Genomic DNA, 15,903 nt, shown 5'->3' on the forward strand with positions numbered 1-15,903 from the left:
CTTCACTTTGCTTAATAAACCTTATAAAGAATGGTCCACTTGGCAACAATATGCTCTTATAGTGGTTTTCATTAGGCTCAACCAACCTATTGAAACATGATCAAATTTTCAACAATGCTTCAATGCTTATTACACCTTCTTCCATTTCTCGCACTCGGACGACGGTTTCAATGTAGTCACATATGTACATATCAATGCAACTGTTCAACTGGATGAATGCAAAAAAAAATATGGACGAAATCCAATCATTAACTCTTGTGCGTTAAACGGAAAAGAACCAGCGCATTTACACAACTGGTCGTTAGCAGGATAAAGAAGCATTGTGATCTGCCACAAACAGTCGCGCACTAAAATCTGTGATCCGCCACGAACAGTCGCGCACAGGTAAAATTGAGGAATCCCTGTGATTGTGGCGCTACTAAATCCTAAATCGATCCCTGAAATGGATAAATTTAACAGATCGTTCAGTGGAAGCAATGTTGTCAAATAAGTGAAAAAGATTGCTCTCAATTTAGTCAGAGATGACTGAACCGATTTTCTCAAACTAAAATTGACATGCGACGTGAAAATCTACGATCTATCCAGAGAGCTACAAATTATTGTTGATTATTTATAGAAAACACTTTCCAGATCCTGATTGACGAACTTCAACGACATGTCAACCAGCATATTCGACAACAGTTGGGAATTGCATATTTTACAATTGTACGACATCGAAACAGAGTAACGTAATGTAAATTTTTTGTATGTTTATATGGAAATAAAATGAAATCTTAATACCCAACTGAATGCTACAATTAAAAAACGAATTCTTTGTTTACTTTTAATTGCTGAAAGCTCCGTAATTCATAACCTGCCGAACAGACAGTAAACTTGTTCCTGACAACTTCTGTAATAACTCATATTTGTCAAATTTGAGGTTGCCTAGACTCCGCAATTTTATCTTTTTCCTAGATGATTACCGAGTACTCAATGCAAATCTTGATAATTATTTTGCCGAAAAAAATAAGTGTGAGAGCCCTAAAAGAGATCCCCTTTAATTTTATCCGGATAAGTTTTTCGGTTCCGGAATAATGGGTAATAAATAGAAAACTAATGCTACAAAATTTCAAATTTTCTCATATATGATTAAACTGATTCTGGTTAGCTTAAGGCATCTTGAACAGTGTCAAATGAATAAATAAAAAAATAGGAGAAAGTATTGCAACTGCAATGAGTAACGGAAACATTAAGAGTTAGTTCAGACTGCGAAACTAGGATGCAAAGACTGCGTTTCGAACGATTGAATTTGTTTCTAATGGTCTTTCCCTCACCTACATGTAGTTTATGGAGACCACCTCATAAAATAAATCAATCAATCAACGACAAGCGATCCACAGTAAAAAGTACTGGTGTGCATAAATTTTGCCACAATGGCTTTGGGATTATCATGATATCGGTGTGCAATCCGCCAATACCATCGGCATAACACAATACCTGTTTCGGATTTCTCTATTAGAATATATACACCAACTTCATAATATAATCGATTTTAATTATCTTCGACAGCCGCCGACAAAACCTTTTTTTTTTGTTTCTACACAACAGGACCGTTTTAGGAAAATTATTCTACACCGATTTGGAACAACATACTCAAAATCGCTTCTTATTGTTGGCTCAGTTGTATTTTGTTTACGTCGTTCCATAACGATCTGAACATAATTTCCGGAAACGGCCTATATAAACTCGTTCCGTTTCAGTTTTAATTCAACCAGTGGAAACGGGAGCCATACTTTGCCTCTGGTCTAGGGTAATCATCTGGTAAACCTGGTGTAGCATCAGGGTAAACAGCTTTTTCCTTCTTCGGCGGTGCCGGGCGATCCGTGGCGTGTATTTTGGCTCTGGTGAAGTAGCCATAATGCGGTCGTTCAATTTGCAGATTTTCTAAAACACATTCATCGTACACCGCTTGGGTCTTACGGCAGCTGTAGAGAGACAACTTTTATAAAAAAAAAACTCAACGATAACATACGCTTATCCTTACTATTTGAACCTTAAATCACCACTACTCTTGTCCAGGCAGTTGGCGTATTGAGTGAACTCCTGAGCACAAGATTTCTTTATTTTACGGAAAAAGTCCAATGCACAATTTGTGACAGCCTTGCCTTCATTTATGCATGCTCGGGGATCGTCAAGCTCCTGACGGCAGAGCATGAATTCCTATAAATAATTTTCAAACAGCTTTGGTTTGAGACATGATTTACAATGGTTTGTTATTGTACTGTTTTTCTCATAACAAATCCTAGTTGCGATGGAAATTATGTAACAAACTCTTGAACTAACGGTGCTAAAAGGTCGCCTATTCTCTTAATTTTGGAAAACACTCGTTTGAGATACTTACATTATTTTCTGCCTCGCATTGTTTGCCCATATGGAAAGCTCCTGCTTTCAAAGCCGGTCCGGAAAGATTAATCTCCGGAACGGTCAGTTCTTCCTCCGTTGGAAGATATATATTTTTCGTCACAACCATTTTCGCCTTAGTAATCGTCAACTGTTGAACAAAATTGATCGAGCATAATCAAAATAAGCTTGTGTTTTAAGGCAAACTATTGAATGAAATATATTTTTCTTTCAATTTACCTAAAAAATTACAAAGCCGTCTGTGTAGTTTTGATTACGAAATGACAGTAACTAATCTTGCTTTACGATTTGTCAAATTTAGACCATCTGCTTTTGCTGCGTTTGTTTTGATTCCTCATGTTCGGATAAAGTGTACTAAAACTAAGAGCATGCTCATCGGTTCCAAAAATAGTACGGGGATGGAATGGGAAAAAAGCACGCTTCACTTAACCGCTCTGAAATGCATAATTTTATTGAGAACTATAGTTTTGTTTATGTTAGTTTTTATTTCTTTTCTGAGAAGTGTTATTATTATTTTTATTATTATTATTCTTATTATTATTATTATTATTATTATTATTATTATTATTATTATTATTATTATTATTATTATTATTATTATTATTATTATTATTATAGAATTTTATTCTAAATGTTGTTTGATTTATTCTGGCTTTAATTTAAATTAAATAGAAGAGGCCGCGTATTAGTAATTTCCACCTGATTCTATTGATAATTGATCGGTGTTATGAATCTGTGAAATATTACAAATATTGTGTTTGTCGATACGGTCTACTCTAAGTGTAAATTTATTGTAGCAATTGCTGGACACTTGGGTACCAGCAGTAGAGGGAAATTTCAGTGACAATATTTATAAATTTTCAAATATCCGCACAGTTTCTCTGTGTATACTTTTTCCATTGATTACACAGTCGTTCAAACGAACTTTTCGAAAATCGTCATAGTCGAGAATTGATCATCAAACAATAAACGATTTACAAAACACAGCATACTGTTCATCATTAACCATAACTGGCATAAACAGAAGCTAAAAGAGCATTTGAAAAATAACTTTGATTTTTATAATTTATATTTTCATTGAACATGAATTTGTAAAATTGTGCCAATTATTATACATTTATGGTAACATTATTCAAGCGGAATCGGCTCTGGTAAAGGTTTCGAAAAGTTATAAGTTGAATTTTATCAAAAACTCAAAGGTTGCTTCCGAAAAAACCATTCTGCTTTGTTTAAATGTGATTAGTTTTACTTTGCATCATTTGCATGAAGTTCATTAGATTTTGAAAGGAAATGCGACGAATAAACTCGAAAACAGTTCATGTTTAGTAACTACTGATGGTTTGTTAAATGTAAATAAACCACTAATAGCGCTCAAATTTCCAAATTTCAATTTCCTTTAATTCACAACAATACGCCGCAGTCTGACGGCTGGCCTTGCGACAGTTGCCTGAAATCTTAGTTATGGTCGGCAACAAGATTTTTTCAACGTATTATGTAATATTAAATTTACAAAAATATTTTGTTACAGTTTTCTCGTGCTGTGGAAATATATTGCTCCTCCGTTTTGGCTGCGAAGCTTTTGGAGTAGATCCTTTTTTTTAAGATTTAACAAAAAATAGATCTGAGAAGCGATTTGCCAGGACTGATAATTCCGCATACTAATGTTCAATCTGACTACACACTTTAAAAAAGTTGCTTTATAGATGCACAGAAAAGAAGCGTCGCGATTCCCTAGTCATATCATTAACTTCACAGTTAATTTAGCTGAAGCTTACATCGATACATACGCAAAATTCATGTTTACATGTTTGTAGATGTAATATGTCATCGAAGAAGGTACACGCTGCCAAAAAATTACCTAATTTTAAGTACTTTTCACTCAAAGAGGGGATGTGTGCAGGAAGCCAATTTTGGGTAAAATGGGTTTTACTTATTTTTGAGTAAAAGCATCAATAGTACTGATTAGGTAGAAACTACGCAAGCGATATAAAAATCAACTTGGGTAATTTGATTTCAGTTTTCGTTCGATGGTTAGAAAAATAAAACGCAAGAAATGAAGTCAACTATGATTACTTTATTTATTTAATATTTATCTTTTTACATATTTCAACATTGTAATCATGTTCAGATGGTTTGTTACCGTTACATTTACAACATTCAGAATGAGCAATAAATTTAAATCTGTTCGCACTCTTATGGGAATTCATATTCTTTGTACTTTGCAATTAGAGCTGCAACAGTATTATATCTACAGACTATATCATTGAACTACCAAGGCTGCTCTATTGAGCTGCTGGAACTGCACCGTTGAGCGATCGAACGCATCTCAATATTTTCCATCGCCTGAAATGATATAGCGGTGTAATTATTGTTTTAAAAAGAAATTATACAATGCTACTCACACTACGATTGATGACAATTATTTAATTATTCTACCAAAACCTGCAATTTTACAAAATAATTTCACTAACTTCAAATCTGATCGATAGTTTCTGCGATTCAACACACAAAATTTTTTTCACCCAACAGCAACTTATTGAAGTAAACTACACTGTTGAGTGAAAACTACTCAATCGATACAGTACTTTTCACCCAACAATAAAAAACATGCTCGATTACTTCATGTTAGGTGAATTTAAGTAAAACGTTGGGTTTTTTTTTGGCAGCGTGTACTTCTTCACAGAATGACCGGACAAGGCCACCTTACCCTTGGTTTCCCCCTTAACATCAACTACAAAGCAAAACAAGAATTGTTACAATCTGCTGTGCAGCAATTTTGATGTAATATCAAAATATATAATATTGCATTAGATGTTTAGTACGTCTAAATTTTTTTCACATCGATTGATAATCACATTAAGATTGTTACATTTCTTTTTTGCTGTGTACGCTTCACGGTTTTGCGCATCGTAGGGGAAATTTCACCATATAATCCAGGAAGTTTAGGATCGATTTTGAAAGGTCAGCACACACGAAATGTTAGAACTGAAAGTGCACAATTTTGTAGGTTTAAAGAGCAAAAAACAAAATTAAAGCATTTTCGAAAGCAATTTTTTCAAATGTTTAAGACTCCGAAAACTTCGAAAACCTTCAAAATACCTACGAAAATAATAAAATCTGAAAAAAGCTATGTGTTTGCTGGTCTGTTCGAGTTTTGTAAATATTAGGACAAATCTGCAACCCTGGTATTTTTGTTTGCAAATTTCTATGATAAACTGAATCAACTGATATAAGACGCGATTCTCATGATATGATTATCATCAGATGCATTTATCAATTACATATTCAAACCAATCTACTACTAGAAACATTCTTTTAGGTACCTAACATCTTAACTTACACTATTTGAACTGTTCTCCATTTCGGTTTGAACAAAAGTCTATGCTTTTATAACCTGAAGCTTCACAGTTTTTTAAAGAGTCATTAAAAGTAATATTGAATCCATTTAACGGTGATATTGCAACAAAAAACATACAACAATGAAAAATACAACGCAGAATAATTTTAAAATAAAACTTTATTGCATTTAATCAATTACATTAAAAATAAACAGCAAATTCTGTAGCATTCACAATCGATTTATTTTCGGCTATCAATTATATTTATCCTAATTGTAAAATGAATCGCCATTTGACTCGTTACCAATCGTCATTGTTTTCAACTCTTACATTATATTTGGCCCTTGATTTATTATTTCAATTATTATGTTTGCATATGCTCATCTAAGCACAAACATATGAAGTTATTCTTCTGTTGGTTTCCAAGTGCTTAAAATTAATTTAATGTTTTACCGAGAATAACAATGCGGAGAGCGTACATAATTTTATCAATTGTATCATCGAATGGACTGAGATTGTAGTTTTAAGAACGAGTTCTAAGTTCAGGTCTTGTTATCTATTCAAGTTCAAGAATTCAATTGTGCAGAAATTTGTTGAATAGTTCTTTTACGTTAATATATGTGCATCTTTTAGTTGGTTCCAGTAATATTCTAAGGTCATGTATCTACACAATATTTGGCAACGAAATTACATTGGCTTAACATACCTTTCTATCTGGGAAAACAGTGGGGGGAAAACTGTAGTTTGATACAAACTACCAGCAGTATATTAGCCATTGCTATTAGCCAGTGATGGGATGACTTTGCGAAGGCTATCGTGGAGCCAGCCTTGCCGGTGTTGCATAGGGAGTCTGTACAACAACTGGTGCACGCGTACAGTTTGGTTCTTTCGCCTATAATTATGCATCCCGGCTCGCAGGTGTTGATGCATTTTCTTTCCAATGACCATAGCTTCGGTTCTGACACATTCGAGTTGCTGGTGTGGGTTGTATACGAAAACTGTTTGACCTGGAATAAAATGTCTAGATAAAATTGGGGAAGAACATTCTAATTCGTGCATAAAATTAATTTTCACGGTAAATTTGTTTCATATGTAACAGATCGGCTGAAAAGTTAGTATCGTTTCTATGATAGGGCGCCACTAGAATTAAATCCATATCATTTTCAGTTAGTACCAACCTTCAAAAGATACGTGTATAAATTTGACAGCTGTTTGATTATTAGTTTGTGAGATATTGCATTTTGAGTGAAGCTACTTTTGTTATTGTGAAAAAAAATGGAAAAAAAGGAATTTCGTGTGTTGATGAAACACTACTTTTTGATGAAAAAAAGTGCCGCCGATACCAAAAAATGGCTTGATGAGTGTTATCCAGACACTGCACCGGGCGAAGCAACAATTCGTAAGTGGTTTGCAAAATTTCGTACTGGTCATATGAGCACCGAAGACGATGAACGCAGTGGACGTCCAAAAGAGGCTGTTACCGATGAAAACGTGAAAAAAAAACCAAAATGATTTTCAATGACCGTAAAGTGAAGTTGATCGAGATAGCTGACACCCTAAAGATATCAAAGGAACGTGTTGGACATATTATTCACGAATATTTGGATATGAGAAAGCTTTGTGCAAAATGGGTGCCGCGTGAGCTCACAATCGATCAAAAACAACAACGAATTGATGATTCTGGGTAGTGTTTGGAGCTGTTATATCGAAATAAAACCGATTTTTTTCGTCGATATATAACAATGGACGAAACATGGCTCCATCACTTGACTCCGGAGTCCAATCGACAGTCAGCTGAGTGGACTGCACGCGATGAACCGAACCTAAAGCGTGGAAAGACTCAACAATCGGCCGGTAAGGTTATGGCGTCTGTATTTTGGGATTCGCATGGTATAATTTTCATCGACTACCTTGAAAAAGGAAAAACCATCAACAGTGACTATTATATAGCGTTATTAGAGCGTTTGAAGGACGAAATTTAAAAAAAACGGCCTCATTTGAAGAAGAAAAAAGTTTTTTTCATCAAGACAATGCACCGTGTCACAAGTCGATGAAAACCATGCTGAAATTGAACGAATTGGGCTTCGAATTGCTCCCTCATCCACCGTATTCTCCAGATTTGGCCCCCAGTGACTTTTTCTTGTTCTCAGACCTCAAGAGAATGCTCGCTGGTAAATAATTTAGAAGCAATGAAGAGGTAATCGCTGAAACTGAGGCCTATTTTGAGGCAAAGGACAAATCGTACTACAAAAATGGTATCGAAAAGTTAGAAGTTCGCTATAATCGCTGTATCGCCTCTGATGGCAATTATGTTGAATAATAAAAACGAATTTTGGCAAAAAAAATGTGTGTTTCTATTAAACGATACGAACTTTTCAGCCGAACTGTTAATGTACAATCATCGGCAGAGCGAAGTTTTTAACTAAACAAATCATTTTTTCTAACGACTAGTTTTAGTCTTGTTAGGATGTATAGCCGTCTTGAGTTTGCGTTACATTTTTGTCAGAATGTAAAGAGAAGATCGAAAATTGTTATTTATATGTATGAAACTAAAAAAATATATTCGCTTCGATCTGTTTTCGTCATCCGTAAGAGATCAGCAGTCTCTCAATAAAGTTTGAATCCATTTGATGCACTGGAGCGGGACTAGTTCGTGTTTGATGGAACGAGAACCTCGGAACACGATTTATGTTGTTTACAAAACAGTTCATCGGAATTCGAATCCGATGCCTACCTAAGTGCATCTCCATGTAAACTTTTTGTTCTGTTCTGATACTGACAAGAAATAGCAAGACTTTGTCCATAATTTCAAAATTGTTTATGTAACAAATAAATACGGTTAAATTTCATGCTTAAAAACTTGGAGCCGCGCATACATTCGAAGGCTTACCAGAACAAAATAAGTATTTTACTATGACTGCTATGCTTTCTAAATGTTTTATAAAAAAAACAAATTTATCATTTGATTGCAAATCACCTTTACATTCGAAAATAAATTTGTTGTAAATCGGTTAAACTGTTTTTAATGTATTCGAACGGTTGATTTGCAACATTAAACTGACGAATCCGAGCCACGGCATTTCGTCTATTCGTCTGTATACGAGAATGGGCCTTCTCGTTTGTACAAATACACTACTACAATATTTTTGATCGATTATATGTTTGCAAATTGTCGGTTTTCTGACAACGAACTGCATTTGTATTGTGAAACCTGTCTTTGTACTGCATTTAAAATTTTCTTGCGCTTTTCAAAAAATGTGTTTTAATTATAGAACAATGTATTTGTAACAACGAAAACCCTATTCTTAAGGAGCAAGACTCTTTGCCAGCGTATGAGTAATGTCAACAATGTGTGCGTAAAAACAAATTCCGGCGCTTGATTTTAATCAATAAATATTTCATATGTTTGAAAAATAAACCAATCAGTTCATTCTACTTAAAATTTCAATTCGAAAAAAGCGAAAATTTTAGTCTGAAACTCTTCCGTTTTCCTTGCAACTGTTCGAGATAAATTATTTCAGTTTCAGCTTACTCCCACTCAAGGATGGCTTTTATCGTATCAAAGAATGCTCACTCGCAACTCTTCCACGATTAAATCGGTGCCATCAAAGAGAATCGGAAATCATCGCAACAACAAAAAAACCGGCATGGTACATTTAACATAGAATAGACACCAGTGCGAGAGCGAATTTCTCTCGGTGAATAGTCTGAGAATCAACGGCTAGCACGCTGATGTGGGGATTCTCTCTGAAGCAACAAACGGTCGCTTATTCTTGTTTCGCGATCCGATTCAGTATGGGCAGTGGATAATTGCGATAGAATGATTTTACTATTGCCGCTTATTCTAACTATGTGCTTATAACCTTTGTATAATTTGTGTCTATGAAAATGTATGTGAATGCTCCACACAAGGGTTTTTAAATATTGCAACCTAGTATGAGAATCATCAAGTCGAATCATCGATTCGATTTTCTGCGATAATTGTCAACTTGCGATTCTCTCTTGGTAAATTCCACACAGCGGCGATCATTATCAGACTGAAATTTTTTTAAGGGCCATGAAATACTCAGAGTATGAAGTGGAGCGAAGAAATGTAGAAAAAATCTCTCGAGGTTCATGCATTGAGAGACTCGAATTCTTGTAGCATCTTCTACCGGATTGAAAATGTTGTATACAATATAGATAAAAATCGAGCAGCTTCTGTCAAATTTTCAGCAATCACCAACACTGCTCCCACTAACACATTTGATTAGCAACAAACACATTCCTATATAGATTTCCTTTTGCAGAAATAATTGCGATACAAAGATTTACGTACCATCTATAAGTAAACTCGCAAAATAGGAACCTGTAATTTCACACGCGAAAGGCAATGGATATGGAATGTTGTCGTAAAACTATTTATTTTTCCGGTAAACTGTTTTGGAACAGAAAATATTTAGTTTTGTTTATTTTGTGTAGTGCCATCTAATACAAACGCATTGAAGCAGCTAACTTTTTTATTAGGAAATTGAAGTCTGCATTCATTAAATGTAAACAATTTTCTATCAAACGTTGGTGAAAAATTTATCAAAACTGATATTTCATCCAAAAAGTCAGGCTTAACATTCATTTGAGAATAAATTATTGTTAAAAATGATTGTTTGAAACTCAATCGTGCAAGCCTCTTTGATAAACTGGTTGCTCTGCATAGATGAATACATAGATCTAAGACATACGTACCAAATAAAATGTACAGAATACACAAATTACCAACACAAGTTAACTTGGTTTACTCTTGACCCTTAATCCACATAGTGATGTGATAATGCCTTTCTCTTTCATCGAAGCAGTCTCATAAAAAAAATTACCGTTTTTTTAAGATAACTTCTGACAATAATTCGGAATCATTTTTGATACCAATTTATCCAAATTGATTCGAGTAGTTCGCGAAGGCATACTTCAGCGTTTATGTCACATATTTGGCATCATTTTTCAAACCAAGCGCTTAACATTTGCGTTGCCTTTTTGTATGAGTGATGCTAATCTAAAATCCCTTTTTAATCCACTTAGTGGAATTTTCATAGTTATTGGAAAAACACCATTTTTTCGAATTCGAACATTGTTTTTTGATGCCAAAAGTCTTAGAATTGCATAAAAACGTCTAAATTTAGTGTCATCTCGAAAAAAATGTTTATGAAAAAATGGAGTTGCTGGGATTTTTTTCAAGCCAGGAGTCGCAGTTATTTGATCTTCGAACTTATTCAAAGGCCCAATAGTAGCTTTAAAACGGGTCTAAACTTGTTAAAATCGATTTAATCATCTCTGAGAAAATTACGTCGCTTAAACCATCATATCTCCGGAACCAGAAGTCGCAGTTATTTGATCCTTGGACTCGATCAATGGTCCAATAGTAGATTTCAAACGAGCATAAGTTTGTTAAAATCGGTTTAGTCATCTCTGAGAAAATTGAGCGGTAAAAATATCTTCGAAAAGTTCACACACACAGAGATGTTGCGATCTTGTCGAACTTAGTCGAATGGTATATAACACTATGGGCCTCCGAAGCTCCGTTCAAAAGTCGGTTTTCGAGCAATTCTAGTACCTTTCTATAGAGAAAGTTAAAACCATTATTTTGTTGGATCTCCTAGAGATTCTCAGCGCGACCCAAATCCTAGAATATGGTTAGTCGAAACAAATGTTATGTGTCCCAAACAAACATCGGTGGAATTGAATCAGAATTGCTTTTGTCACTTTATCAATAAAAAATTCGTTAGTAGGGGCTGGGGTCCACTAGGAGATTGATAGTACCTATTAGCTCTCTCCGGACAGTACCAGCCTAGATGCTGTTTGGAATCCGGCGGAAAAAAATGAACAAAGAATAGATCCACTGGGTTCCTGCTTCCATGTCGTAAAAGGTGACAATTACAGGAGTTTCTTTTTCCTTTTAGTTATCAGATATTTTCAATGTTTCACTTCTGATTACTCTTTTTTACTAAATTATCTCTTCATTCAACCTGTCAATTTCCGTCTAACTTCGAAAAAACGCTTTATTGGAATGTTTTCTTCTTCCATGTTATTGATTGTATGTCAGGATTCTAAATTGAATGATAAAAAAATAAATAATCTAAAACTATTGCGCAAATCCGTTAATATTACAATTACAATTTTTCTCGGTAGCCGGCTGCCCAGATCAACCAATATAACCAATTAATAATTTTAATAAGTAATTAAAATAATAAAGCGGAAATAATAAAGAATAATAAATAATAAATAATGATTTTATAACAACTGTTTAGAATATGTCAATGCAATGCATCAACTATTTTGTCTAAATCCTATTCACTCGTTTATTTTGTAACACGTAATTTCATTTATAAAAAATAGGTATTCGTTACGCGATAGTATTGCAAATCTTTCCTCAGTTTACTCGAATAAGAGCTGTGAATCAAGACTTTCCGGGACTTAAATATAGGATATTGTTGAAACGTTCACTCGGGAAATCAGTGAGTTTAGTGGTGCATCCGAGCATCTTGAAACCGGAACATACTGAGTCGCGCGAGAATAATACCAATACTGAAATTTGTACTAACAAATATCCTTCTTCCGTGACACTTGTGGAGTGCGCAGTAGTATATACGGCCTCTAGTAACAACAAGTGTTGGACTAACATCCCTTCCCATTCCTTAGACGATCTACGTTCGGGCCTGGCCGGCGCCGGTACTGATCAATGAATTCTGGGATTACCAGAAGATGTACATTGAAGGATGATTTACCAGTCCCAGGAAACTCCCTGTACAATTTCAGATAATCCCGATCAGTAACAGAGTAGCAACCAGGGGTGGTCGCTCAAGCTCTCAAGCTCAAGCTTTATCAATAAAAAATTCGTTAGAATTAACCGGAATTTATTTATTTTTACATTATTTTCTGTGTGTATAGAAACAGTTTCACAAGCGCAAATATAAAAAAAACAGTGGTAAGGAGTGTATCGAAAATAAGCTATCCACATACATATGTATTGTACGCATGTATTTATGATGGTTTTTTATGCTCAGATTACATAATGCGGTGCGTTTGGCTGTCAGTTTTCGTTTGTATACTTGTTTGTGCGGTAGAAATTCTGCGCTTTCGAAATTTCGTGTATTGAAAAGCAAGTGAAAATTAAGGTTCTGAACACATGGCTAAGTGAAAAGGGTATTACTATGCGAAAATTGGCGAAGCGGTTTGGAATTCATCATGCCAGTGTTAAAACCATCATTAATAAGTTTGGGGAACACTATTCCTTGGATGAGCTACCAGAAATAAGCAGAAAACCCAGTTCTTCCAGTCCGAAACTGGACAAGAAAGTGGTATCTCTAATCACAAAGAACATGTTAATATCAATACGTGATTTGGCCAAAAAAGCAGGAACGAGTGTCGGAATGATCCACCGTATGAAGAGGCGAAATCACCTGAAAACCTACAATAAGCAGAAAATCTCGAAACAAAGTGTAGAACAGAAGAAGCGAGTAGCAACAAGGGCCCGGAAATTGTATTCCCGTCTTTTGCAGTGTCCGGATGCATGCGTTTTGATGGACGATGACATTTATGTAAAGGAGGACTCGAACCCCCTTCCAGGTCCACAATACTTTTCTGCCGTCGTTGGGAAGGATGTGAGCGATGCGGAAAGGTCGATTCAAGTGGAGAAATTCGGTCGAAAGGTACTGGTATGGGAAGCAATATGTTCTTGTGGTTTGAAGTCAAAGATTTTTTACACTACCGGAACTATAAATGCAGAAACCTGCCTTTATATAAAAAGCATAGTACACCTCCACTGTTTTGGCAGGATTTAGCATCGGCTCACTGTGCCAAAACCAGTCTCAATTGGCTTGCGGAAAAAGGTATAAATTTCGTCGAGAAAAATATTAATCCACCAAGTTGCCCTCAGCTTCGACCCATCGAACCGTACTGGGCAATCGTGAAGAGGGTCTTCAAGAAGACTGGTTAGGCAGCTGGGAACATGCTGGAATTGAAAAAAAATTGGACTCAAGCGTAAAAAAATGCGATGCAACACTTGTCCGGAACTTGATGAAGAGCGTTCGATCAAAAGTTCGAAAATTCGTGAAGGAATAACTTAAATTTCATCCGGTTTTCATTATGCTCAAGTTTAACCTCGTACAATAAAGGATAAATTTTTAGTTTGAATAAAATATCGTCTTTATCATTATTTGAAAGAAAAATTTGTGGATAGCTTATTTTCGATACACTCCTTACGTTTGGTAACAAATCTGCAATGCTATTAACATTAATCGAATTCTCTTAAAAAATACTACAACGTTGAGCTAATGACAACCGATTGCTCGAAATCAAATTGAAAATTAATTCGATGCACTCTAAGAATAGTCGAAATGATTTCGAAAATACATTGCGTCATTTGAGCATATCTGAGTCTTCTTTCGAATCACCCCCAGCCAACCTGTACTTTACCAGAAATCATGAGAAACGTTTGCAGCATAATAAATGCGACTGGCATCTATAGATTCAAATTTCCAATTGCAATTTTCGTGAAAAGCTCTGAAATGAACATCTCCTCATCTTGAAACAAAACACAGCAATTTAAATAAAATATGATTTTTCGAGGTACTACTGCAATTTGCTTCAACAAAACAGACACTTACGGTAGGAACCGTTCAGTCAACAATATTAAACAAAACGTTAAAAAAAAACAAGCAAACAAAACTATAGTCAATTCGCATATTCTCGAGTGTATATCTTTTAACAGCCACAGGAACAAAAATAGGTTACTGAAGCTCCTTAATTCTGGCATCATAGCAGGCATATCTAAAAATAGCAACCTTCTCCCATTGACCACTTTTCCAAGCCAACAACGTCAACCCTACCTACTAGCGTTTTTCCAGTTTACTCACCATACAGATGAATTCGTCTGCAAAGCACTTCTTTATAAAGGAAGAATTATTTCCGGATAATTCGATGCACGCTTCACCATCCTCGGTTGCATTGCAGGAGTAACACCAGAGGTTATTAATCTTCTCCGCTGCTGCGGGGGTCTTGTGGACAGTATTGGTGAGATACTGCGATCGACCTGTGGTGTAAGGTGTTGAACATTCGGCCTCCATCAATTAAGCCTTTGTGAACTTACCAGCTTCGAAAAATCCCATAAATACAATCGCTATTATAATTGACATTTTTTAATCATGATTAAATTCCGTAAATCGATGTTACAAAACTTGGACACAGAAATCGTGACTACGGTCGCTCGAAAAGGAAAAACACATCAACATATGAAAGTACTAAGTTCTTGTTTCTCCTACAAGAAAAACTAAAATCATACAGAATGTCCGTAGTATCACATGTTATTCGCAAACTTTTCGTTTAGCGATTACAAATATCACTTTAATATATCTTTCAGTTCACTACAAATCGGAATTATTTTCAACGGACAACTGAGGAACAATCTTAAAATAAGGTCACATACTGCTTGCAAACCAACATAAGAATATACTGCTGTTGCACTTCAATTATGAATTCAATGCGAGAACAATGCGTTGGAACAGAAAAAGTGTAAGAGACCGAATGAACTCCTGCGATATGATGGTTATTCTCGACCAAGTGACATATCCTTTTTACGATCAGTTCATCTTGTTCATTTCAAATACTATGGAATTGAAGTACGCATGTGCTGTTGTTTGTTCACTAGGATATCCTTCCTTTGTTTGATAAATAATATTTAATTTGTCAGTTATATTTAGGGCCTTTATGTGTTTTGATGAAAGGAAAAATGCGTTTTTGCTTGGAGTTCATAGGCTAGTTTCTGAAAAACCGTAATTTAATACCTGCAACTGAAAATCGCTTGTCGAATAAAAAAATTTCTAGCAAATTATCAATTGGGAGCATTGCCTCGAGCAACTATTGCCCGGTAAGCTGCTCCTAATCCATCTTTACGTAAAAAGTTCAATCTCTTCTTTTAGCCATTTGGTTTTGTTTCAGTGTACGATTTGGCTACTTATTGACGCCTTCCGGCATACGGATCCTTTTGTTGAAATTATCAGGTGTACAACTTTGCTTCCGCCGTTTTCTTCCAAAATTAAAAGCTTTATTGCGAAAAAGTGCTTACAGATGTATTATTCAAAGTATTGTCCGTTGTTAACGACAACTTTCTCCCATCTTTCCGGCAATTTTCGGATCC

General features: G+C 35.3%; 2 protein-coding genes across 2 annotated transcripts; both read right to left on the reverse strand.

The window, feature by feature from the left end:
- Positions 1–1,513: 1,513 nt before the first annotated feature.
- On the reverse strand, positions 1,514–2,736 carry LOC131438173 (NADH dehydrogenase [ubiquinone] 1 alpha subcomplex subunit 8). Its single transcript, XM_058608006.1, has 4 exons — positions 2,620–2,736; positions 2,381–2,530; positions 2,024–2,199; positions 1,514–1,964 (listed from the first exon to the last, which is right to left on the reverse strand). The coding sequence occupies exons 2-4, from the start codon at positions 2,507–2,509 to the stop codon at positions 1,742–1,744; spliced, it is 528 nt and encodes a 175-aa protein (XP_058463989.1). The 5' UTR covers positions 2,510–2,530; positions 2,620–2,736; the 3' UTR covers positions 1,514–1,741.
- Positions 2,737–5,957: 3,221 nt separating this feature from the next.
- On the reverse strand, positions 5,958–15,293 carry LOC131436727 (uncharacterized). Its single transcript, XM_058605605.1, has 3 exons — positions 14,857–15,293; positions 14,624–14,799; positions 5,958–6,745 (listed from the first exon to the last, which is right to left on the reverse strand). Exons 1-3 carry the CDS (start codon positions 14,900–14,902, stop codon positions 6,449–6,451), a joined length of 519 nt encoding a protein of 172 aa, XP_058461588.1. The 5' UTR covers positions 14,903–15,293; the 3' UTR covers positions 5,958–6,448.
- Between the last annotated feature and the right edge of the window lie 610 nt (positions 15,294–15,903).

Source organism: Malaya genurostris, chromosome 3 (assembly GCF_030247185.1).
Source record: "Malaya genurostris strain Urasoe2022 chromosome 3, Malgen_1.1, whole genome shotgun sequence".
Lineage (NCBI taxonomy): Eukaryota > Metazoa > Arthropoda > Insecta > Diptera > Culicidae > Malaya > Malaya genurostris.

Coding starts and splice junctions, on each gene's coding strand:
- LOC131438173 (XM_058608006.1), bottom strand. CDS start 2,509: ATGGTTGTGACGAAAAATATATATCTTCCAACGGAGGAAGAACTGACC. Junction 2,200..2,380: donor AATGCGAGGCAGAAAATAAT/GTAAGTATCTCA, acceptor AATTATTTATAG/GAATTCATGCTCTGCCGTCA. Junction 1,965..2,023: donor GGTGATTTAAGGTTCAAATA/GTAAGGATAAGC, acceptor GTCTCTCTACAG/CTGCCGTAAGACCCAAGCGG.
- LOC131436727 (XM_058605605.1), bottom strand. CDS start 14,902: ATGTCAATTATAATAGCGATTGTATTTATGGGATTTTTCGAAGCTG. Junction 14,800..14,856: donor TATGGGATTTTTCGAAGCTG/GTAAGTTCACAA, acceptor CTTACACCACAG/GTCGATCGCAGTATCTCACC. Junction 6,746..14,623: donor CAGACGAATTCATCTGTATG/GTGAGTAAACTG, acceptor ATTTTATTCCAG/GTCAAACAGTTTTCGTATAC.